This window comes from Ursus maritimus, unplaced genomic scaffold, assembly GCF_017311325.1.
Source record: "Ursus maritimus isolate PB19 unplaced genomic scaffold, ASM1731132v1 scaffold_14, whole genome shotgun sequence".
NCBI classification, from domain to species: Eukaryota; Metazoa; Chordata; class Mammalia; order Carnivora; family Ursidae; genus Ursus; species Ursus maritimus.
Window position 1 is genome coordinate 36,310,067 of NW_024423786.1, and position 25,344 is coordinate 36,335,410.

Sequence of the window (25,344 nt, forward strand, 5' to 3'; positions counted from 1 at the left end):
CGGGAAGGCTCTGGCGTGGACAGCCCTGGCGGCCGAGGGGCGGGGCGGGGGCGGGGCGGGACGGGGCAGGCCCGCCGCTGCACGGAGGCCTGGGGTGATGCCGGCGCCCCGCCCCCGTGGGCGGGCCCGGGGAGTCTTAACGCGCCCCCGCGCGGTGCCGGGCCTCGGCCGCCGCCAGTCGCCGCCAGAGCAGCCGCGCCGCCAGTGCGTCTCCGCGTCCTCGTCCTCGGCTCCCCATCCTCCTGCCCGCCCGCCCGCGCCATGGAGGGCTACCATAAGCCCGACCAGCAGAAGCTGCAGGCCCTGAAGGACACGGCCAACCGCCTGCGCATCAGCTCCATCCAGGCCACCACGGCGGCCGGCTCGGGGTGAGTGCGGGGCGCGGGGCCGCGAGGGCGCCGTTCCGGAGGCCGCGGTAACTGCGGGCGCGCCGGCTTCGTGTCGCGCTGCACGAAGCCTCCTCGAGGGAGGCGGCCGGGGCGCGGTTAGGTGGCAGGGACGCGCGCCTCGCACGGCCCAGGCCGGAGGCGCCTTCCGCTGCGGCGCGCGCTCTCGGCCGGGCTTCCGTCCGGTGGGCCGCGGCTCCCGCTGCGCCTCGGGCCGGCGCTGCCCTGCTACTCCGCGGCGCGGGGACGGGACTCGGGAATCCGGTGCCGGGAGGCCCACCATGACGGCCCTGTCGCCGAGAGCCCGGCCCTGCGCCGTGCGCTGCACACGCGCGGCCCTGTGTGCGCGCCACTGTCAACGTTCCACCTTTCCGATGGGGAAACCGAGGCCCCGACTTTGAGTCGATTGCCCAGTGTGACACACGGCGAGAGCTGGAATTGAAATGGAAGCCGCCCGACGCGAGAGCGTCTGTTTTAATCCCTCATTTTGCAGGGAAACTGGGGCCCGGCCCTCTCCCCACCTCACACGACTCCTCCCCTTCGGCACTTCACGTTCCTGCCAGCCTTGGTTTGGGGTCCGAATCTGGAGCAGGGGGTCTGCTGAGATGCCAGGCTTGGGGAATGGGGAGGAAGGTGGCCATGTGGTTGCAGAACCCTGGCACGCGGCGTGCAGGGGAGGTCGAAGATGTGACCTGCGGTAGGAGGCGGGAGGAGTGGGAGGGGAGACTTTCAAGGCTAAGAGAACCGAGTCCCGGCGGGCCAGCTGCCAGATGCACTTTCCCCAAGGCAGGGGCGGGAGGCCCATCCCCCAATATCCTTTCCCGCCAGCCTTTCTGGCTCGGAAGGTGCAGAAGGGCTGCTGCTGATCCCAAGGAGCCTCTGAAGGCGGCGGGGACGGTGATAGTAACAGGCCACCGTGCCCCGGGAGGCGTCCGGGAGGTCGTTGGGAGGGTCCTCGGGTGAGTTACTTGAGAGGCTGTTTCCCACTCTGTAAGATGGGAACAGTAGTAGCTCCCATGCACTGGATGGTTTCAGGGACTCCCGCACCACCCTTGGGGCCTACCGTGAGGCCTGGGAGACTGTACTGTGCCGGACTGATGGACTGATGAGTGATTTGAGGGTTGGGTGTGGGGGGGTTTCCAGGAATCTTTCCAACCCCGCTGTGTGCTTAGAACAATGACAAAATTCTAGCTTCTGGCCAGTGTCATACAGAATATGCTATCAATGAGTAAATCTCTTTTGACTTTCAGGATGGGTACTCACTCACCTTTTGTGCCTTTAAGACATCCAGTTCTCAGAAGGGATTAGACCTGTCCTAGCAGGCAGCTTCTCTCCCACCCCAGCCCCATGCAGCTTTGGATCCATTATCTCCATAGGGTTTATGTCAGACTTACCCATTCTGTGTGGAGTCCCTTGCCTGGGCAGGGGTTTGGCTTACTCCCAGTGCCCCCCTCCCCAGCCGGACACACAGTAGGTCCGCACACCTTGTATTGCTTGCTGGGTACTACTAGGTCCCCTTCCCTTGACCATTTTAGGGGGTCGCTCACACCAAAGGGCTTTGTCGAGCCCTAGTGTGTGCTAGGAGCTGTCTAACCAGGCCCTTGGGGATCTAGCTGGAGAGACAGCAGTTACCCAGTTAAGTAGTGTTACATGTCTGATCATCTTGCAGGGCTAGACATCTGCCGACAATTACAGGGCCACGGAGCACCCCAATAGGCATCCCTGGCATGACACAGAGCATCTTTTATTGCTAATATTGTCTCATGCTTTTTGAGAATAACTCTTTGAGGGAGATGCTATTACATTTCCTGAGACTGGGGTGTTAGGCTAGAGGCCCGGGCTGGTCCTTGGTGGCTGGCTGTTTGTGCTGTCCAGCGAGGGGCTTGTGTTGATTGGAAGACTTCTGGGGCTGGCCAGGCAGTGCCAGCCTGGACAACAGAAGTTGGAGAGGGGAAGACAGGTGCAGTGATGGAAGGTACCAGTCGGGTCAGCTTGAAGGCACTCAGAGAAATGAAATGACATTACAACCGTAGGGGACTCCCAAAGGGAAGTTGGAAAGGGGACGACCAGGTGCGGCAGGGGCACACGTCGGTCAGTCTGGGGGCACTTGGAGAGAAATGACATAACATTGCAAAGTGAGGAGGCTCCCAAAGAAAGGGGTGTGGGATGGGTCTCCTGGGACTTTGTTAGGTAGTTAAAAAGCTACAGGCAAAAGATACAGTTCGTAGGGGCTGCGAGTTACACCCAGGTTTACATTGTAATGCCTTTTGGAGGAACTCGAGCTCAAGAAGAGTCCACGTGCCAAAAGAAAGAGAGTGTCTAAGACTGTGATTCCTGTGTGTAAAGATGCAGGAGAGACTTAGAGAAAACTTATTTTTCAGGAGGAAGTAATGCCGCTACGCAACCGCTGTCACAAGAGGGGTGTTCAGGGGTGTGTGCTGAGCTGTGTGCACCAAAGGTGGCCGCAGAGGACTTGGGGGCAGGGCGGTGTCCCGGTCCCTGGATGTTCACCTTGGGGCCCTGGCCCAGTCTGGGCAGTAGCCCAGCCAAAGTGAGCCTCCCGTGAGGATGCCCCTTTTCTGGGGAGCTGACGCCCTGGGGTCTTTCCATGGCCCCCCATGGGGGCTGTGCTCACACATGCTGGGTTCAGGATTCGGGGAGGTCCCGACTTCTTGCTAGCTTTCCCGTTCCTGTGCCATCGCTGACCCCATGTCCGTGGAGCTCCGCAGGCCCTGGGCGGTGAGGACACTGGCTTCTGTGTCGCAGGAGCTGAGGGACAAAGCCCTCACAGAAAGCCCTTTGTGGAGGCAGAGTGACAATGGCCAGAGCTGCTCCGGGGTCCTATCCCTCCACGTGCTGAGGGAACTGTGGCGGGGCCAGCTCATCCAGGCTTTACAAAAGCGAAACCTGGGGCCCTCGTCAGAAGTGGCCTGGCTGCTGAGGCTGGTGAGGAAGATTCTATAGTTCTCATCGACCAGGGCTCGGCCGTGGCATTGTCCAAACAGCGCTAAGTGTTGTCTGAGGGCCCCTTCAGAATTAGGCCTGAATAGGGGTGGGGGCTCTGCCCCACAGAGTTGGGAGGGCTACCTGGGGGTGAACTGTCTGGCCAGACCTGGCTGGTGGGCACCAGGAGACAGGCACCTAACCCCAGCTCTGTTCTGAGTGGCTGTGCCCTCATCAGGAAGACCCTTCCCATCCCAGGAAGGTTCCCCATCTTTAAAGAAGTCCATAGATAGGTGATTTTCCAAGTGGATGCCTCTGGAGTGGGACCGGGGGAGTGGAGTGAGCAAGCTCTGGGGTCCTGCCACCTGCTGTGACAGGCTTCACATCCTGGAGGTCCTGTGACTTGGAAGCGGCTGGAAGCACGGGGATGCTTGGGCTGAGTGCTCAGAGGCCCCTCCATGGCCCGGGCCCCTGTGAGTCTTGGGCCTCATGGAAGCCTTGTCTTTCTGGGCAGAAAGCTGCTGCCGGGGCCTCCTCCTCCTTTGGGGCAGCTTTCCACCCCAGCCTGGTGCTGACTGAGGCAAGAGTACAGCCCGTTGCGATTGCCCCAGCAGCAGCATTTCCCAACTCGGTATGAAAACACGAGGCTGTCCTAGAGTGACTCAGTTCTTTGCCTGAGTGACCTCCGAACTCAGCAGGGCTGGTGGTTGGTGTTTCTTGAACCCGGGAGCCGGGAACCTGCTTAGGGTCCGGTTGAGATGGTTTCATGGTTTTTTCATCTGCTCTGACTGCATCGTGGCCCCTATCATAGTGCCGATCCCTGGGCTTTGCTTCCTTAGGCAGGCCTGTGGTCACTAGAGCCTGGTCCCACAAAACCCGGAACTTTCTTGTTGCCACAGACCACTGCTATCTGCCCTGGATGTCCGGCACACTCAGAGGGTTGGGACCTGCCCAGCGGCGGGTCCTTAGGCAGTCTCTGTGCTCTTGTCCTGAACGAGGAGGCAGAGTCTGCTCAGAGTTGGGGTCTCGTGGGGGCCCAGGTGACAGACTCCAGCAGCAGGTGGGTCTGGCTGACTAGGGCCTGCACTGTTCGGGCTTCTTGCTCCGAAGTTGTGCTTGGAGCCTGAATGCATCTCTGAGGGCCACACAGCTGGACGGGGCAGTGTGGGCATTTGAGAACTTCCTTTACGGGCTGCTCCCCATCTTTTATCCTCCTTTGAAAATCCGATCTGCAACAGCTCTATTGAGGTATAATATGCAAATCATTACATTTTACATGTACAGTTCAGTGGCTCTTAGTAAACGTAGTAAATTTTTTTTAAGGATTTTTTTTGAGAGAGAGAGAGTGTGCATGAGTGGGGAGGGGCAGAGGGAGAGGGAGAAGCGGGCTCCCCACTGAGCAGGGAGCCTGATGCAGGACTCGATCCCAGGACCCTGAGATCGTGACCTGAGCTGAAGGCAGACGCTTAACTGACTGAACCACCCCGGCACCCCATAAATGTAGTAAATTAACAGTGATTTACAACAAGTTTTAGTGAGTTTATCACATCCAGTTTTTAGGACACTTCATCACTCCGGAAAGATCCCCCGTGCTCATTAGCCTCATGCCCAGCTCCCAGGCAGCCACTCGTCTACTTTCTGTAAATCTAATTCTCTGGACATTTCATATCAGTGGAATCATACAGAATGAGATTTTTTAGGTCTCACTCTTTTTCACTTAGCATAATGTTTGGAAGGTCCTGCGTGTGGTAGCCTGTGGCAGTACTTAATTATTTTTATTCCTGAATATTCCATTATGTGGATGTATCTCATTTTATGTGCTCATCAGTTTCTCTTAGCATTTTGCTTGTGTCCTCGCTCTTCTGATGGTAGGATTTGTGACCTTGGGCAAGTCACTTCCCTTCTGTGGGCCTTAGCGGTTCCATCTTCAAAATGAGGAAGAGGTTAGACTTAATCTCTGATACGTTAAACCCAAATACTGAACAACTGCCATTTTTCTGTGCACTGTGCCAAGCTCTTTACACATACACTACCTCATACGGCGAGGTTCTGTTACTACCACCAGGTGCACTGAGGTTCGGAGAGGTCACATCCCTAGGACCTCAGAGCCAAGATACATCGTTTATGCATTTGTGCCAGGTGCTGTTCAGGCCCGAGACTGCAACAGGGAAACGGCTCAAAGCCCCTACCTTCGTGGAGCTTGCGTTGCAGTGGGATACACAGGCAGTAAATAGGTATGTCATGTCAGGTGTGGCAAGTGTAAGAGAGGGGAAGAGGAGGTATTTGTAGATAGTGTGGTCCGGGAGAGCTTCTCAGAGGAGGTGGCATGGGGGTAAACCTCGGAAGAAACGCTGTGAGGTCTGGAGGCAGAGTTTTTCCAGGCAGGAGCCGGCAAGGGCACTTCCGGGAACAGGAAGAACAAGGACTGCTTCCAGGGGTCACTTGCACGCTGCATCCCGGGATTCCCTTCTGAGTACTTTTGTTTAAATAAATGTATACCTAAAAAAGAGTATAAATAATGCACAGATGTTATGAATAATCCCCTGTATGTGCCTACCACCAAGCGTAAGAACTAGGACATGGCAGTGCTTTCAAACTCCTGGGTGTCCCTCCTCCTCCAGAAACAGCTGCACCCTGAATTGTGCATTTTCATTCTATTGTTTTCCTTATCGTTTTGTAACATTTGTCTATCTCCGTAAATTGGATGGTCTTCTCTGGTCTGCAGGTCCTTCTGCAGTGCACTTGGCTCGCATGGTCTATCTGTGAGAGAAGGTTGGTGTTGGATCTGTGTGGTTCACTCATTGTCACTGTCCTGCAGAGCATTCTGTTACACAAGCGTAGTGTGATTCACCTCCTGGGCTGATGCACCCGTGGGTGCCTCCAGGGGTGGCCACTGCAGACAATGCAAGGACGGCCCCTGTGCTTCCGGAGCGCACCTGAAGCGAGGCACGTGCACATGTGGCTGCGAGAGTGTTTCCAGATGCAGTTGCTGGGCCTTAGGGAATGTGCTCTGCTGCTGCTGATTGGTTTCTTTGTAACCGTTAAAAAAGGACTCGGGTTTTCTATTTCTTCTTGAGTCAGTTTCGGTAAGTTATGTTTGTTCCTAGACAGTTTTCCGTTTTGAAATTAATTTGCTTCAGGTTGTCTGGAGTATCCTATCAGCTGTTAGGCCTGTCCTTCCATTTCTGGTACTTGCCCTTCTCTTTTTCTGGGTCCTGCCTTATCAGAAGTTTACTAAATTTGTACTCTTTTTTTTTTTTTTAAGATTTTATTTATTTATTTGATGGAGAGAAACAGCTAGCAAGAGAGGGAACAACAGCAGGGGGAGTGGGAGAGGAAGAAGCAGGCTCCCAGCAGAGGAACCTGATGTGGGGCTCGATCCCAGAACGCCAGGATCACGCCCTGAGCCAAGGCAGACGCTTAACGACTGAGCCACCCAGGCGCCCCTAAATTTGTACTCTTTAAGAGCTAACTCTTGCCTTTAATTTTTTTTTTTATATCTGCTTCCTATTTCATGAGTTTCTATTCTTTATTATCTTTCTACTGTCTGAGCTCACTCCATTTTTCTAAACTTTAAGTTGTTTCTTAGCTATGGGTTTTCAACTCTTGGGGCTTTTACTTTCTTCGTTGGGTACTATGCATTTCTTCTTCACAGCAGACTACTTCTCTTTGTACTTCTGCACACTGAGGTTTGCCTCAGTGAGGCTGTTGTAGGTGCTTGGCCCCCCTGGTTTGTTCATTTGCTGAGAAGCCTTGTGACTCCTTGCAATGCGGGCCCAGCTGGAGTATGGAGGGAGAGGGATCACGTTATGGAGGCTAGCAGCCATATGTCTTGATAATGGAGAGAGGCCTCGCCAGAGGGGTGAGGGACCTTCTCGCTACATCTCCTGCAGAGAAGCTGGCGAGCAGGTGGAGCGTGTGCTTAAAGGAGGGGCGCCTGGGTGGCTCCAATGGTTGGGCGTCTGCCTTCGGCTCGGGTCATGATCTCAGGGTCCTGGGATCGAGCCCCGCATCGGGCTCCCTGCTCAGCGGGGAGCCTGCTTCTCCCTCTCCCTCTACTGTTCCCCATGTTCCCCTTGCTTGTGCTCTGTCACTCTGTCAAATAAATAAAATCTTTAAAAAAATAAAATAAAATAAAAAATAAATAAAAGAAAGAGAGGGGAAACGCCTGGAAGAATGTGTCCTCCGCTAGGTGGGACCTTTGAGACCCTTAGGCCTTGCTCTAAGCCATCAGTGCCACCTTCATAGACGGAGCGAATTGGGACTAGAAGTGCATTGTTCGGGCCAGTGCAGGTTCCGGACAGACTCGTAGCCCCCCTCCACCCCACCGTGCATCACAAAGAGTAGGACGTAAAGTGTCCTACAGCCCCCATGTAAAGTGTCCTACAGCCCCCATGCCGGGTCCCCGCTCCTACCTGTCTGGCCAGTTTGCATCCATGCGTGAGTCACAGCACGGGGGGGAGGGGTGGGGCCTCCACCCATAGATGCCCCCGTCCCCCCCAGACAAGCTGGGGTTGCAGGGGAAGCTCAAGCCCTGAAGCCACAGGCCCCATACGCTCTCGGCCCTGAAGTCCCTGTAGTAGGTTGAGCTTACAAGTAACCATCTCAGTCTTCAGCTTGTTTCTTCCCTCCTGCCTGCTCCCCGGGGTAAACAAGGCATCACGGTCCCCGCCAGCACATGAGGAGCGGGAAGCCCTGAGCGGTTTGGCATCTGGTCTACCAGCAGATGGTGGTGGCCAGTGGTGACCTGGCTTCAGACCCATGATCTTACTGGGCCTCCCTGCGCGCCCCCTGACATCCGCGTTTACAGTTGAAGGAGCTGAGCCTCAGGGAGGTGAAGCCCTTGCTCTGTAGGTCTTTACTCTGTGGGTGCGAGGACAGGCCAGCAGTGATCCCCGGATGCAGCTTTGGAGTGAATAATCTTGTAGGCTCGCCCCTCATGGACCCAGCAGGGAAGGGTACCTCTTCCACTTCCAGTGTCTCGTCCTGGCTGACCTCCCTCCCACCGCATCTCTGCCCAGGCCTGGGCATGCTTCCACCGCGTGCAGAAAGGGCTTGTGCCACACCATGGATCCCAGAAGCCCCCGTGGGGGAATGTCACCCTGGGCTCACCGGGTGGCCAGGGCAGGGGGAGCTCCTGCACCTGCCTGCCTGCTTTCTCCCCTGAGCACATTGGCCCACTCTCCACCCACCCCCTTCCCCAACTTCTCATGGGGTCATCACTTCTGAAACAGGATCCTCAGAGACCGGGCTGCCCTGGGAGGCCGGGAGGCAGGAGGTCAGCCTGACTGGTGTTGACTGGGCTGTCCTCCAGCTGAGTTCAGCATGAGGGACAAGGGGGAGGGGTCCCTGCCCCGCAGAGCAAGTTTTCCTATTTACGTGTCCTCACCTCCCTCTTTCAGGCCTAGTGTCTTTTCCCCATGGCCGGGAGTTCATAGAGATGGCTAAGTATAAGCTGATTGTGTGCTGGGAACGTGGTACTAAACCAGCATGGACAGTTCTGGGTTTCTCTACTAATGTGTCTGCGCTGGGAGTGACTCACCCCCTAACCCAGTGTGGGGAGCCGACTGGCAGGGGAGGAGGGAGGTGCGCGTGAACTCCAGGTGTTGCATGTGCCCTTGGGTCTGGCATTGGGCATGTTTCCGTGTTGGAACCTTCGAGCAGCTCCGAGGGCCGCGCTAAGCTGCATGGAGCGGGCAGCTGGGAGGCACGTTTCCTGAGGCTGACAGGTTCACAAAACTGTGGACCAGGGGGGCATCGGGGCCAGCCAGGACTTCCAGCATGTCCTGGCCCCCGGACTGGCTTACTCACGAGCGTCCTAAGAGACCTGAACGAGTCTCAGCTGAGGTGTGACCGTTGCATTTTCTGTTGTTCACGCAAATGGTTATTTGCAAGGATCTGCATTTAGTAGAACAAAAGGCTAAAAAAGGGGGGAGACCCCTTGACCCCACCACTCCAGCGCTGGAAGGGCAGCCTCTTGCTTTCGTCAGCACCCCTTCCGCCTGTCACAGGCAGAAAGGGTTGTTATTTTTTCATGATCGGAGCCTTTGTGGAAGATGAGATAGTATGCGTTGCCTTCTAAAGTCTGCACAAAAGCTTGGCTCCTAACGGCCCCGCCAGCCTTTCCCGTGCCAGTTGAGAAATGGCCAAGTAGCCCAGTGATGCCTAGGAGAGCCCGAAGTCCCACTTTCCCGGCTGCCAGCCCCACGCACTGAGGCTGCTGGGAGCTTTGTGGCCATTCCATGAGCCTTCCTCCCTTCCCCCCTGCCCATGGCCTAAGAGAACCAGCACCTCTGGGGGCCTGGAAAGGCAGGGTGCCTCTCGCAAGTGGGCAGCATCCTGAGCAGGGCCACTGGGACACAGCTCGCTGGTCAGACACAGAGGGGCCACTGCTCCTCGGCTGCCTGGTCCCGACAGATGCTGCTAGACGCGTGAGGGAAGATCTAGGCTCCAGCCTCCAGCCTCAGCGCTGCCTTGCCCTGGGGCCGTTCTGGGCCCCGGGAGGGTGTGACCCCGTGCCACCTATTGTGGTGTCCTTAGGACCCCATGCAGCCCCCCCAGGAGCAGGAGCGTGTGGCTCTCTGATCAGCCAGGCCTGTAGCTCCTTGGCATATGCACCCCCAGGTCCCCTAGGTGGGCCTGGGGTGAGCCCTGTCGCTCCGAGGCTCAGGGCCATGATGCATGCATCTTATCTCTCTCCTGGCCCACAGCCACCCCACGTCATGCTGCAGTGCCGCGGAGATCATGGCTGTCCTCTTTTTCCACACCATGCGCTACAAACCCCAGGACCCCCGGAACCCTCACAACGACCGCTTTGTTCTCTCCAAGGTAGGAGCCCAGCCTGCCACCCTCTACCTGGGCCAGGTGGCACATGGGCCCTGGAATGGTGGGAAGTTGCTGGCAGCGAGGGATCTCTGAGGGGACCGGCCCCCTGGTGTCAGCCTGGCCCCAGCCCATCCTTTGCACCCACGCTCTCTGTGGGCTCGGCCCGGCCCACCCCTGGGTGCTTTACCCCTTGCTGACCCAGCTGCTACGCTTAAGCCAAGTTAAGAAATAAACAACGGAATTCATCGGGGACCGTGAAAATGATCTGCCAGATGTTCCGCCCCTGTGTGTGTGAATAGGCAGGACTCCAGTCCAGGTTTGGGGTACAGCTTTGTGGCTTGGTGCACACGTCTTTCTGTGCCGTGCCGGCGCCCCAGGGCCCGCGCCTGCTTTGGGCTGAGGCGCCCGGTGCCACCCCTTGTGCCTGAGAATCACAGCCACAAACCATGCCACGGACCCCTGAAATCCACCTGTACCCAGGCCTGGCCCTGTGGCCTCTGGGCTCCCAGGGCAGGCATGAGAGCTTAGAAGTCTGTCCAAGTCTGCTCCCGCGCCAGAAACCAGGGATTAGGGCGGCCGGCTGCCTGCTGGGGTTTTGGCATCGGCTGGCCTCACAGCTGCGCTCCCCCTGCACCTGTCCCAGGGCCCACTCGGCCTGGGCTGTGGGAGCTTCGGGCTGCAGAGGGATGGAAGGGGGTGTGTGGCTTTCACTTGCCACCCCCTCGAAAGGGCTGACAGGCTCATCCAGGCCCCGCTTTCAGTGTGTGGTGGGAACGGCCCCCACGTATCGGCTCCCCAGCTGACGCCCCCTTCACCACTCCTCCCTCCGACAGGGCCATGCGGCTCCCATCCTGTACGCCGTCTGGGCTGAGGCCGGCTTCCTGCCCGAGGAGGAGCTGCTGNNNNTGAGGAAGATCACCTCCGACTTGGACGGGCACCCCGTCCCGGTAAGCACTCCCCACCAGGAACCCCACAGGCCTCTGTGTCCACTTCCTGTTTCTCAGGGCATGTGGGAAGGGGAGGCGGGGTGCCCACTGAGAAACTGAGGGTGTTGAAAGTGGGGGAAGAGGGCGTTGAGGTGAAGAAGGAAGGAAGTAGGTGTCTCCCGGGCACACTCTTCACCCCAAGCTGGCGCGTAAGGGCAAGGCCTTTCGAGGCCCCAGCGCAGGGCTCAGCTGCAGAGAAGACCTCTCCCCAGCCCCACACGCCCAGCCGCCCAGCCCCACAGCCCCACGGGGCCGCCCTGGCCTCGTAAACACAGCTTGGGAGAAGAGGTTCACCGCGAGGTCGATGAGGGGGTCGCAGCAGCTTGCTGGGGACGCTCCGGGGAAGCGTCCCAGCTTACTCCCCAAGGTGCTGGCCCCTGCACGTGTTTGGAGTTCATAGGTTACCATGAAAACTCACCCCGCACTGGGCACCCAGTAGGGCTAGATGTTTCACAAGTCTTGTCGTGGATGAGTATGAGGTGGGTGATGTGGGGGCCTGAGGTCACCCAGCTCCCTTGTAAGCACTGCTGGTATGTGAACCACACCCACCATTACCATTACTGGAGAGCAAGAGCTCACAGTCTGGGTAGAGGCTGCCCGAGGCCTGCGCACCCAGCCTGCACCTGGATCAGTGGGGCCCCGAGGCCGGCGACCTGGCAGGGTGGTTGGGGAAATGCCACTGTCCGTTCTCCGCTGTGAGTAACTGTGGCCCTGTCTGCTATGACAGAAACAAGCCTTCACCGACGTGGCCACCGGCTCCCTGGGCCAGGGCCTTGGGGCCGCTTGCGGGATGGCCTACACGGGCAAATACTTCGACAAAGCCAGGTAAGACCTCCACTCCCCAACCCTACCACCCTCCGTGGAGTTGGGAGGGGTCCTTGGTGGCCGAGCCTTCACCACTGCCCCCAGGTACCTCCTCTTGGGCCCCACAGCCCCATTGTCTGACGAAGCGCCACGTGCCCAGGCTCGAGCCGCTTGCCTTCGTCTGGGGGAAGGAGGTCATGTGTTCTGCAGGATTCTGGGCATCCCCAAGCCCTACCTGTCAGCCAGAGCAGAGACAAATGTGGGGGAGGTGGACCTGCAGAGGGTGGGCAGGCAGCCTGGTTGGAGGGGTTTGCTATTCCAGCACCGGGCCTGGAAGAGAACCCCCGAGCCACAGATCTCAGTCACAAGGCCGTGTGGTGTGGCCAGATTGGGCCGCAGCCGGGTATCGTGACTGGTAGGAGGGAGAAGAGCTGGCCGCACACTCTTAAGGAAAACATGCGTCCGATGGCTCCTTCATTCCTTTACTGACTGGGGCCTGAGAGCTGGGTGGTGACATGAGTACACTTATCCCCTCACAGATGGGGAAACTGAGGTAAAATGCTTGCCTCGTGGTGGAAGCAGGATTTGAACCCAGGGCATGCATCCGGCATATATAGAGAGTCCCCAGGCTGCTCTGAGGGGCCCGTGAGTAGGAGGGATTCCTGGAGGAGGGCCTGGTGACGCCTGGCCTGCAGGTGGCAGGAAGGGCCCCGCTGTGCTGCTCGTGGCTTCCCCGGCACCCTCCAGTCCACCGCACTGGCAAGAGAAGGGCCTCAGCCAGGGCGGTCATGGGGGTGTGGTGGTGACCCCGTGGGCCCACAGAAGAGACGGACTGCGGTGAGCACCTGCTGTGTGCAGGAGGTGGGGAATCCTGAGACCGATCTCCAGGAGGGGAGCCGAGGCTGTGAGACCTTCCAGGCCCTCTCCGGGCCAAGCTCAGCTCCACCAGAAGTGATTCACTGTGAAGTGAAGAAAGGCGCAAAGAATGGGATGTATGTTTAAGAGTATTTTATTTGGCACAGGACCAGAGATGTGAGTTAATTATTCCCTACACATGCTTCAAGTAATTCCCTGCGAAGAGTCATTTCCGGACCCTCACGTAATGCAACAAGCCAGTGCAGGGAGTGTAGCTGGGTTCCCTGCAGCCAGGGTTGGCTGAGGCTCAGGCCCTGGGACTGTACCTTGCAGGGAGGAGGGGGCAGGGCTGTCCGGGGAACAACCCTGCCCCCCCCGGAGCTAGGGGCCTGCTAGGCTAGATCTGGCCTCCGGTCACACCTCTCCCATCCATCCACCAGGGAGCATAGGTCAAGTTGGCTCTCTTTCCCTTCTCTTTGAAATAATTTTGTTTGAATTACTGAATACCAACTCACTTGAAAAATCTGGAAATGCGTTAAAAGGAAATGAACGTTTTCCTATTCTCAACTACCTCCCATTTGAATCTCACTTAATATATCCTATTTCCTCCGTGTTCTTGTGAGAAGAAGCTCACGGATTGGTAACCTTAGTTAAGTATACAGTTGTACATTCTGCTTTTTAGGAAAATCCAACCATGGTGCCCATTTTCTCCCCTAACTGTGAAGAGCTGGTTTTGATGACTGCCCAATGTTCTGTTTCATGGATATGCTGTAACCCCTTGGGCAGTGCTGTTGTGGTGGGACATTTGAGGTGCTTTTCAGACCCATCTGGAGCATGCGTTAGGTCCCTTGTCTTCAGGGGAGTTCATGACTATGGGCCTTCGCAGCCCGCACTCCAGATCCAGCAGCTTTAGTCCCCGGCTTGTGCAGCCCTCCCCGGTGTGTCCCCAGGACCCTGGCGCGCCCTCCTGACGGGAGCCTGAGCCTGTGCTCCACCCTTGGCCCCAGGCTGCCCTCCACAGCAGTGGGCGTGGGGTTGGGCTTCTCTGGAATTCCTTCCCTGGTAAATCAGACTCCCTACAGTCTGCCTGGCCTAGGTGCCGGTAGGCTGCTCGCTTTGGGGAGCCGCTGTGACAGACACAGCCCCCTACAGCATCTCTGGGCCCCCACTGCAGCCTGCAGAGGGGAGAGGAGACCAGCTGGGGGGACAGGACACGGCTTCAGATGGGTGGCTGCAAGTGTGGGCCCCGAGACCCCAGGAAGCTGGGCCCGGCCTGCCGGAGGCCACAGGAGGGAAGGCGCAGGCAGAGGGAGGATGTAGGAGCCCTCCCGGACCTGGCGGCCTGCAGAGGAGCTGAGTCATGCTGACAGCGTGCCCGGCCGTCCCGCCTCTGCCGCAGCTCCCCTGCCTTGGCCTGGAAGCCGGAGGCCCCAATGCTGGCCTGGTTTAGCTGCAGCCAGCTCCCGGGCTGTAGTCTGCTGCAGCGGCAGGGCAGCCGTGTCCCCTCTGAGCCTGCCCCCGTCCGGGCACGAGCCTCCGTCCCTGGGGCCACACAGCTGGGTGCTGGGCCGTGAGGGGGGCGGGGGGCGGGCCTCCAGGCCCTGCACTGCTCCAGCTCTGTGCCTTCCTGGACAGCACGGAGTGGGCTGCCTGGGCTAGGCACTCAGACCTGTGTTTGAATCCCTGCTAGACTCCTCCCCGGCTGTGTGACCTTTAGACAAGTCCCTTGACCTTTGAGCCTGTTTTCTTATCTGTGTGATTTGGGAGTAACAACTGTACTTACCTCAAGGACAGGGCAGCTCAGCCCGCGGAGCCCCTGGGTGCCACGCGCCGGCCTGGGGATGATGGGGTCCCTTCCTGGGGTCCAGAGCAGGCTCTGTGCACTGGGTAAATTCTCCAAGTTCAGTGCTCTTTTTACCAGGTCACACTGCCTTTGAAGCCACCATGGTTGACTTGTTGACCCAGGACAAGGCCCCCGGGGTGGAGGTGGGCCTGGGCATGAATCTTGGGGTGAGAACCAACCTTGGAACCTGCCCATCCTGTGAGGCACTGTCCCCACCATGACCCCGGTCCTCAGCTGCTCTTACTAGTGACCCTTCTCCCGCCTGACAGCCTGCCCTGGGGTGCTCCTGGTGGCGCATCTTGGCCTCCCCAGCCCACTCCTGGGATCAAGTCTCCAGGGCTCCCTCGTATTCCTAGTTCCTACACAGGTAGAGAGAAGCAGACCCACCCCATGCAGGTGGCTCAAGCCCTGTCCCCCTAGTGAGAGTCGTCCCCCTCCGCCACCACCAGTTCTTGCTCATTTTACTCGTGCCCTCATAACCCCTGTTCTCGGGATCTTAGGGAGCAGAACCCTGGATGTGGACGTGGGGTGGGCAGCAGGGGCCTGACTGTTGCATGTCACCTGTGGCTGCTGCTCCCTTCCCCGGGGGGACAGGCTGTCCGGCAGGGACAGGCTGGGAGCACGGTGCCCCGGGCGAGAGGGGCTGCCCTCTGACCTACCACCTTTCCACAGCTACCGCGTCTACTGCTTGTTGGGAGACGGGGAGCTGTCCGAGGGCTCCGTGTGGGAGGCCATGGCCTTCGCCAGCATCTACAAGTTGGACAACCTGATTGCCATTCTCGACATCAACCGCCTGGGCCAGAGCGACCCCACGCCCCTGCAGCACCAGGTGGACGTCTACCAGAAGCGTTGCGAGGCCTTCGGGTAAGTATAGGGCTGTGGCCCGCGCGCCCTCACAGCCTCGGAGCGTCGAGCTGGGCTTTTCAGGTTCAGGGGAGGAGTCCGTCAGAGGCCAAGGCCCGTCTAAAGAAGGTGTCTGTTCTTCAATGTTTGGCTCCCAGTTTCAGCCGTGAAGTGGCACCCCAGGCCGCCAGTCTGGAGCTGTGGGCTGAGGCCCGGCGTGAGTGAGCTCCTTCACTGGTGAGGCTGTGGGACAGGATAGTTCTCAGGGCACCCACGTAACGTGACTGCACACGTCCTCACTTTATTCTTGGTGGAGGTGGGACGAGAGGCCCAGTGGGCACCGGGCCTGCTCCGTGAGGCTGAGGGACATGTGGCCCTAGAGGGGTTTGAGCATCTGTCCGGGAACTGCCTCCTGTGCGTGCCCGCAGCCAGCCTGAGGGGGCAGAGCCGGTCTCTCCCCTCTCCGAGTGAAGCAGGACACGAGGTTTTCAGAGCACCCCTGTGGGGCGTGAGCGGTTGAGAATTCAGAGTCCCATGTTACAGAGCAGGGAGGTCATCTGGGTGGGTGTTAGCCAGAGGGGCCTTCACCTCCGTGTCCCTCTCCTGCCCCAAATAAAAGCTGGGCTGCAGTTGGGGCTCCAGGGGACAAGGGCCTCCACGCTCCGCCTCAGCTGAAGAGCCTGGAAGACCCTGAGCCAGGGCGCCCCTTTCTAGATGAGCCTGCCTGGAGAAGGCCAGGGTGGAGTTGCGGTCCCTGGTTGCACAGCAGCCTCCGCTTGTTATCTCTGATGACCGACCTGATAGAGAAAGCAAGGAGAGGAGGAAACTGGGCCGTCAAGGTCCCAAGAGCCTCCTCAAGCCGCACGCTGGGGACCTGGAGTGTCACCGGCAGCCTCCCTGGGTCTGTAACCTGGGTCCTGAAGTCCTGGTTGCATCACTACTTTGCCTTGCGACCTCGGGCAGGTTATTCCACGCTCAGTGTCTGTCCGTTTACATGTCTGTCAAATGGGGGCAACAGCAGCGCCCAGCCCCGGGGTTGTGCTGAGGCTTGGGTGGGTCCATATGTGTGGTGCTCGGCCCGGGGCCTGCACAGAGCGGGCACTCGGTACAGGTTAGCTGCTGCTTTATTATCCTTGATGGGACAGGCCCAGAAAGGACTGCCTTTGAGAGAGTTTGCCCTGCCCTGGCTCCTTGCCTAATATGTTTGGCAGCCTGGCTCGTTTTTCTTTTCTTTTCTTTTTTTTTTTTTAAGATTTTATTTATTTATTTGAGAGAGAGTGAGTGAGAGAGAGCGTGAGCAGGGGCAGCGGCAGGCAGAGGGAGAAGCAGGCTCCCTGCTCAGGAACGTGATGTGGGACTCGATCCCAGGACCCTGGGATCATGACCTGAGCCCAAGGCAGATGCTTAACCGACTAAGCCACCCAGGCGCCCTGGCCCATTTCATAAATGTTTCCTGCTCCACATCCAGCACGTGTGGAGTGACCAGATGTGTTCCCTAAACAAAAGTTGGGCCAGAACCTCCTTGAAGAATCCAGCAGCAGACAGATTGCAGACCCAGGGCATTGTCCCCAACGCAGCTTTCAGGAAATGAGTGGAGTTCATGAAACGAGATCAGGAGCGAAAGAGAAACTAAATGAACCAAGCTTTGAATTTCTGAGGAAAGAGAAAGAAAATCTGTTCAGAGGCAAATAGGAGGAAGTAAAATAATGTTAAAAGGATGAAGAAAAGAGAAAATAAAATCAAAAGTGGACACAAAGTCTGTAGTGTTTCCCCGGCCCCTGCCGCTCACTCTCGCCCGTCTGTCCGCAGCTGGCACACCGTCATCGTGGACGGACACAGCGTGGAGGAGCTGTGCAAGGCCTTCGGCCAGGCCAAGCACCAGCCAACGGCCATCATCGCCAAGACCTTCAAGGGCCGGGGGATCCCAGGTTCGTCCGCACAGCCTTCCTCCCCCACCCCACCCCTGCTACCAGGCGCTGTGGCCAACCGAGGTGGTGGGGTTTGCACTGGGGGGCGCATCTCTGAGGTCCGTGTCTGGGGAAGCGCCAGGCCTTTGGCACCTCACATCAGGTGCACTGGGCTGGGGAAGTGGGAGCAGGGGACGCTGTGCTCCGTGAGGTAACTATCCTCACGTGGCTGAGCCTGGATTGTAGCCCAGGCTGGGCGAGAGGAGAGGAGGGCCTTCCAGAGGACCCGCGGGTAAGGAGAAAGGACAGTGTTGTGACACAGCCCCCACACCCTCCCCGGGTGTCATCTGCACAGCATCCGTGGCAGCTGCAGCTGTCTGCGCTGAGCAGAAGGCCTGACGCAGAGTCCGGAGACCTGGGAGACCGGGTTCTCCCCCAGGAAGCAAGCGGGGTACCCTGCGCATGGTGGTAAAGTGCTTTCAGGGTCCTGTATGGGCAGAGAGCCCGGAAGGGTCTGGAAGGTGGTCCTGGCTTGGCCTGAGAGCGGTGCAGGTGTGCGCTGGTCCCCTGCACGCAGGCCCCTTGGACTCCAAGCCCCTCGGCCTGAGGCGGCCCCAGCCCCTGTTACACACGGGAAAACATGTCTAGAAGTGGTCGGGCACTTGCCCGGGGACATGGGGCCTAACTGCGGAGCCTGGGCCAGCTTCTCTGTCACACACACACACACACACACACACACCCGCTGGCCCACCTGCACACGTGGACTTGGGGCAAATGAGGACAGGCACTATTGTGTGCGAGAAGGTACACGGCTCTGGAGCCTTCCGGGAGCGGGTGGACATCGAGGAGAGGACTCTGGGGTGTTGTCACCACCGCAGTGCTGCTTCCTGGCATGGATGCCTCAGGTGTTAGCGCCAAGTGGGATCCGGAAACCGCAAAGCTTCTGGGGGCTCCTGGGAGGCTGGGTGCTGTGTGGAAGAGTTAGTCCTTGGCTCTGCCTGGGCCGAGGCGACCTCGGCAGCGTGGGGATGCCCCTGGAAGCCACTCTGCTGCACACCAGTGCACTGGGGGACCTGGATAGCGCTCACCCTGCCCTGGGCCTCAGCTTCCCCTCTAACAGCCAGGATCCCTCCTGACCGACCCATTCAACACACTGAACAGGATTTCTGCGGCAGGTCCCTCCCTGCCGGTGGGGAGGCCGTGCAGAGGCCCATGCGTGCTCTCCTCCCCACTTGGCTGTGAGCCAGCTCCTGGAGACCTGGCAGCTGTTTGGTGGGTGCCAGGCACATGGACTTCTGGACACCACGAGCCTCCTTCCCCGACCCCCTTGGCGCCCAGCACAGGGCCCCGCTTCACAGTTCTTGCCCTGTCTGAGGTCTCCAGGCCTGCTCGCAGCTGTTGGCGAGTCAGCCCCTCAGAGCTGCTTACGGTCTTACCAGGCCCTCTGCCCTCCTGTGTCGTACCCACAGGGATAGAGGATAAGGACGCGTGGCATGGGAAGCCCCTCCCCAAAAACATGGCTGATCAGATTGTCCAGGAAATATACAATCAGATCCAGAGCAAGAAGAAGATCCTCGTGACTCCCCCGCAGGAGGATGCCCTGTCAGTGAGCATCACCAGCATCCGCATGCCCAGCCCACCCAGCTACAAAGTTGGGGACAAGGTACAGAGTTGGGCCTTGCCTTTCTGGTCTGGCTGGGGCGGCCACGATTCTCTGGTTCCCTGAGCCTGGGGCCGGGATGTGTCTCTGGGCGCTGGGAAAGGGAGAGAGGAGAGACTAGTTCAGGGTGAGGAGGAATCCTAGGTGTTAATCTTGCCATCTCCTCAATGGGGACAGCCAACTGTGAAATTATTTACCTGCAGAGACTCAGAGAGGGCAAGAGACTGGCCCACAGTCACACAGTAAGCTACTGGCAGCACTGGGATCAAAGCCCATAGCACCTGAGTCCCCTCATCTCTGGCCCTTCAGCCTGAGTCCCTAGGTCTGAGCTCAGGACTCCCCCGTGTCTGGCCTAGCAGAGCCTAGGCAGGCCCATCCTGCTCCAGGGCCCCCCCCATGTGACCCCACACCAGGCCTCCTTGACTCCCTGGCCCTCTGTGTATTCCTGTGCAGAGTGGGTAAGTTCACAGACCTCTGTCACGGGTGGGGGACATCTGCAGCTCCGATGGCTCACGGCCGGGCTGGGAACCAGGGCCTGCAGGGATGTCGGAGACATTGAGTGTAGACGTTCTCACTGGCAACCTTACAGAAATTAAGTTTCCACAGGCCTGTGTGTTGTTGGGCTTTCCTCTTCTACCTTTATTGTTATGCTTTTCCTCCCTGAAAGCTGTGGCCTCCAGAGGCTGAACCAGGCTTCAGGCCACATGCCTACCCCAGTGCTCAGGGCCCTTATGCTCTCCTCCCCGCAGATAGCCACCCGCAAGGCCTATGGACAGGCCCTGGCCAAGCTGGGCCGTGCTCACGACCGTATCATCGCTCTGGATGGGGACACCAAGAATTCCACCTTCTCAGACATCTTCAGAAAGGAGCACCCAGACCGCTTCATTGAGTGCTACATTGCTGAGCAGAACATGGTGGGTGCCGGGGGGGGCAGGTGGGCACAGGGCCAGCCACAGCCTGGGGCTGAGGTCTGATGGGTACGGGGCAGGGCTGAAGTCCTCCTGCTCCTCTGGGCAGCCATGTTGGCAGTGCCAGGTGCCTGCTGGAGGCCAGCCCGGGGAGAGCACAGGAATAGCTAGGACCCAGCACTGACCTCAAGGGACCGCGGCGGCGAGGGCGAGGAACGTACGTGTGATGCTCGGGTGCAGGCGGGAGAGCTGCATGGGCTGTGGGTACACACAGGAAGTGCCGTCTGTAGGCCACGTGTGGTGGTCAGTGGGCTGTCTCTTGGGGTACAGGGCCTTCCGGGTGGTAGGGCAGCCACGGGCACAAGGCAAGAACATAACGGGTCCAGCAGCCGTGGTCCTCTCACCGAGGAGCCCAGCCTGGCCTGCAGGCCCCCAGCATCTACAGTTTCCCCTCTCTGAGGCCACCAGGCTCTACCATATCCAGAGTTCTTTCTCCAGCTGAACTTGAACTTGTCTCTCTGGGGCTTCTAGTCTTGGCAGCTGGAGGGTCCAGACTAAACTGGAGCGGTGTGTGGGCTGGGGAGGCCACGGCAGGTGGCTCACGTCAGGTGGCAGGTTCCAGAGCTGTGGAGGGGGTGGCCGCTTTGGAGCCACTGCCTGCTCTCTGTGCTTCCAGGCCGGGATTTGGGTCTGGAGCTTCCTCAGGCATAGACGTGTGTAGGGAGGCTGGTCTCTGCGGACGGCTGGGGGTTGGTGAGGACAGTAGGGACAGGGTTTGCAGAAGCCTGGGAAGGATGGACATAGATGTCTATGTCCGAGCTTCCTAGCCTACTCTGTGAGAGGCCTTCCTTGTTTGCTAGAAAAAAAATGATCCCCAGGAATGTAATTTTGAAGAGAATTTTTGAAGTGGTTGTTTCAAGTCCGAGGGGTTTGATACCAGACAGACTGAGGAATCCCTGGGTACACAGGGATCTGTTGCAGGGAAGAGAATTTAGTCGCTAGGATGACTGAATCCCCCAACCCTCAATAAGGGCGTGAGCTTCTGGGCTCCCTGCTCCCCTGTCCCTCCTCTTCGGGGCTGACGCTGCCCCCGTCTGCTCCCCAGGTCAGTGTTGCGGTGGGCTGTGCCACACGCAACAGGACAGTGCCCTTCTGCAGTGCTTTCGGGGCCTTCTTCACGCGGGCCTTCGATCAGATTCGCATGGCGGCCATCTCTGAGAGCAACATCAACTTCTGTGGCTCCCACTGTGGCGTGTCCATCGGTGAGTGCCACGGGGCCAGGACGCCTGCCCCTGTAACTTCCCTGCCCTTCTGGACCAGGAGGTCGGGGGCAGGGGCAGGATTCCTTTCTGTGGGTGGGGGGCTTGCTTCAGTTGTGTCCTTTCCCACACCCCAGGGGAAGATGGGCCCTCTCAGATGGCCCTGGAAGATCTGGCCATGTTTCGGTCAATCCCCACTGCAACGGTCTTTTACCCAAGTGACGCGGTGTCTACCGAGAAGGCGGTGGAATTAGCAGCCAATACAAAGGTTGGTCACACGGCCGTTCGTGACCTGGGGGTGGGGTCAGCGTGCCGGCGCAGCGCTGGCCATTCACTGCCCCACAGTGTGTCTCCAACCTCGCCGCCGGTGTTTGTAGCTGGTAGGAGTTAGGCCAGGAAACACAACACGCCACCCTTTCTGCTGCGTGGCGGACAGTGCTGACCGTCACTGGGCTCTTGGCCCACTGAGAACCTGGCTCTGACGCCCGTCTCCTCCCCGAGATGGGCTTGCCAAGACAGAAAGGATGAGCTGAGTAGCATGGTCCTGACCAAGAGCCAGAGTGCCCTGTGGGTCCCCCTCCTCTGCCAGACGCACTCTGGGGGGAGCGGCCCCACTTGGAGAGCAGCCCGCCTGAAAGAAAAGCCATTTTCCGCCTGGGGCTTGGGGCTGGCAAAGCCGCGGGCTGCTCTCCCGCAGGAGGAGTGTCTGGAGAGATGCACACGACAGAGGACAAGACGGTCCCTTTCCCCGAGGGGGGGGGGGGCAGCGTGACGTGGCTTCACACACACCTGTGGGGACGGCGGGGTGTGGAAGTTTGCAAGTGAGAGGCAGTGGCCTTTCTAGAAAGGCTGCCCACGATGCCACGGTCTGTCATCCTCTGTCATCGTGTTTCCTGCTAGGGCATCTGCTTCATCCGGACGAGCCGCCCAGAAAACGCCATCATCTATAACAACAATGAGGACTTCCAAGTCAAACAGGCCAAGGTCAGTGCCGCGCATGCCCCATGAGACCCCAAAGCACGCCCGAAGCCAGGGCCCGCCGTCGGCCACCAGTCCCCAAGCCTCATTGGCCCCGGTGTCCTCCCCAGGTGGTCCTGAAGAGCAAGGATGACCAGGTGACTGTGATCGGGGCCGGAGTGACCCTGCACGAGGCCTTGGCTGCTGCCGACCTGCTGAAGAAAGGTGAGGAGGGACCCAGCCCATCTCAGATCAGGCGCCGACGATACGCGGTCTTGGGGGTGAGAGGGGATTCCATCGGATTCAATGCTGATAGTAACAAAAGCCACCTTTTATCAACACAGGGCTTGAACTCATGACTCTGAGATCGAGAGTTGGGCACTTAGCTGACTGAACCACTCAGGCGCCCCGTAAAAGCCACCTTGGAGCACTTAGGACTCTGTGGCCAGCGTGGTGCTGAGTGCCGGGGCTGCCCCCGCCCCGTGGCCCTGGAGTTGAGGTGTCCCAGCACAGTGGTCCGATCAGAGGTCCTAGAGCCTGCCAGTGGGCCTGAATCGCCACTTAGCGGGTCACTACCGAAGTTATTCAGCATCTCCATGCCTCAGTTTCCCCATCCATAAAGTGGAGATACTGTCACCTTCCTGGTAGGGGTGTCCCGAGGATTTAATACATGTGACCTGGCATCATTATCATCATCGCCTTGCAGGCTCACAAGTGTTAGCTCCTGACACACTAGGAAAGCTGGGAGTTCAGAGAATCACAGCAGACGGCACGGTGTAGTCACGCTGAGCAGGAAGGAGAAGGCAGACAGGGGTGTCCTTAGGAAAATGACCTCAGATGTGAGTAGGAACTGATAACCGGAGAGGCCCGGGCAGAAGGAACAGCGCGTCCAGAGCTCCAGCGAGCTGGAGAGAAGCCAGGGGAGGCCCAGCCCTGTCAGGGATGGAGATCCCGGGGGAGGGCTTGAAGAGACATGGCGGAGTTTGACTCGAGCTTCTGAGGCCATTCTGCTGGGTCCTCTCCTGACCTGGCCCCCATGCCTGCAGCTGCAGCTCCCCTCCCCCCACCTGGCGAGCCCTGGTCCTGTCTCACGTCAGACACCGGGAACTGTCCTCCGGCTTCCCCTGTATCTTCAAGGGCGTCTGGGAAGATGAGGCAAAACCGTGTGGGCCCCTGCCAGGCCACACAGTGTTCTTTGGTGGTCCAGAGGCTAAGATCCTCTGGCCCAGGATGTGAGGGGGAGAGAGGGACGCTGCTTTTCCTGAGACCAGATGCTCCGAAGTCAGGGGGTGCAGGATGCCAGAGGACATGAGCATCACGATAAGCAGAGGGAAGGGAGCAAGCCACTGTGGGGGTGGGGATTGGCAGACACTACCCAGATGATGGGAACAGGACGACAGCTGGTCTCCCCAGGATAGGGCTAGGCCGAGGCTTTTAACTGTGACAACTCCTGGGACACCCCCACCGACCTCACCCATGCAAGGACACACCCACAGCACCCAGCACCTTCCCCTCAGTCACACCCCTGTGTTTTCTCCTCTCACAGAGAAGATCAACATTCGTGTGTTGGACCCCTTCACCATCAAGCCCCTGGACAGGAATCTCATTCTCGAAAGCGCCCGTGCTACCAAGGGCAGGATCCTCACTGTGGAAGACCATTACTATGAAGGTAACAGGCCGGCTGGAGAGCCAGGGACAGACGGGTCAGGGAACGGCTGGGCGCACAGGGCCACAGGCAGAGGGCCGCAGAGGGCTGGATGTCCCTCCTTCACCTGCCCTAGGATGGCAGCTGGGCCCAGGAAACCCAGGGCCATCCCTTGGAGCAGCTGGGTCTCGGTCTCCTGTTGGGCGCAGGCTTGGCCAGGGACCCAGCAAACTTGGCTGCCAGAATAGCTCCTTGGTATAGCCCCCTGCCACCCAGGGAGCCCAGGAGGATCTTGACCTTGCTGCTAAGAGGAGAAGAGGTGGCTGACATAGCTGAGTTTTACGTCTGTTGTGCAGAATTTCTGTCTTCTGCGGGTCCTTCGCAAAGCAGCCCTCCACAAGCACACACCACCAGGGCAGGCTCCCGGGGAAGAGATGGGCTTAGACTCTGGGGTCAGGTACACATGCTGTCATCAGGACAGCTGCCCAGAGCATGGCGATAAAAATGATTCCGAGGCCATGTTTGGGCTTAGGAAGGCGCCTAAGGCTCGTGCTTGATGGATGATGTCTGCTCTGGCTACAGGCACGGGGGAGGGTGGTGCATACGCCGTCCTGTCATCCTCAGGTAAGGGACGGGCCCAGGAGGCCGCAGCCGCTGCTCACCCTGAGGCCGCATCACCTGACTCCTCTCCTTCCCTTTCCGCAGGTGGCATAGGCGAGGCGGTGTGCTGTGCCTTAGCGGGCGAGCCTGGCATCACCATCTCTCGCCTGGCTGTGGGCGAGGTACCGAGAAGCGGGAAGCCAGCGGAGCTGCTGAAGATGTTTGGCATTGACAGGGACGCCATCGCACAAGCTGTGAGGGACCTGGTCGCCAAGGCCTAGGGAGGGTAGGAGGACGGAGACGGGTTCTGCACATTCCTGAAGTTCTGGCAAAGGTGCTCAAAGTTGTGCGGAGAGGAGTGATAAAATATATGTTTTGAGAGAAATGAATTGGCCCAGAAGTATTTATTTGACATGAATGCAGCCGGTGCTGGTAGAGGCCAAGGTGAGACGTCTGAGTCTTGGGCGGTCACCTCCCCTGGGCCCAGCATCTGCCCTTAGCCACTGGACTGCTGCTGCCCCCAAGCCCCGCCAGGTGACCTTCCAGCCCAGAGGCTGAAACCCAGTCTCGCCCCACCTCAGCTGCTGGCCCCGCCTCCCCTTCCTCAAAGCCCCACAGCCCTTGGGCAGCGAGGTGCTTTTGCTTATAGTCCCAGCTCCTCCCCAGATGCCCTCCGAACCAGTAAGGTCAGAGAAGCCGAGAGAAGCGGCAGTCCCCGTCCTGGGGAAGGGAACCCCCCGGTTGGCATCAGAGCAGCAGGGGTGAGGGAAACCATAGGCCCGGCTCTGACCCGGCACCACAAACCAGAAGCTCTCAGTCCCGTGTGCAGAACTGCCTCCCCTCGATTTGTTAAACTGCGGGTTCCCAGGCCTTGCCTCTGGTGCCTGGGATCCCATCCTCTGTCGGCACACCTGTGGCAGCCC

At 58.9% G+C, this 25,344-nt stretch overlaps 1 protein-coding gene across 1 annotated transcript; it reads left to right on the forward strand.

The window, feature by feature from the left end:
• The first annotated feature begins 154 nt into the window (after window positions 1–154).
• Window positions 155–24,806, forward strand: TKT (transketolase). The gene is made up of 14 exons (XM_040628685.1): window positions 155–368; window positions 10,040–10,157; window positions 10,988–11,101; window positions 11,868–11,965; window positions 15,315–15,506; window positions 17,295–17,413; window positions 18,862–19,055; window positions 19,802–19,966; window positions 21,066–21,222; window positions 21,357–21,487; window positions 22,120–22,203; window positions 22,308–22,401; window positions 23,723–23,845; window positions 24,527–24,806. Exons 1-14 carry the CDS (start codon window positions 262–264, stop codon window positions 24,700–24,702), a joined length of 1,872 nt encoding a protein of 623 aa, XP_040484619.1. The 5' UTR covers window positions 155–261; the 3' UTR covers window positions 24,703–24,806.
• Window positions 24,807–25,344: the final 538 nt, after the last annotated feature.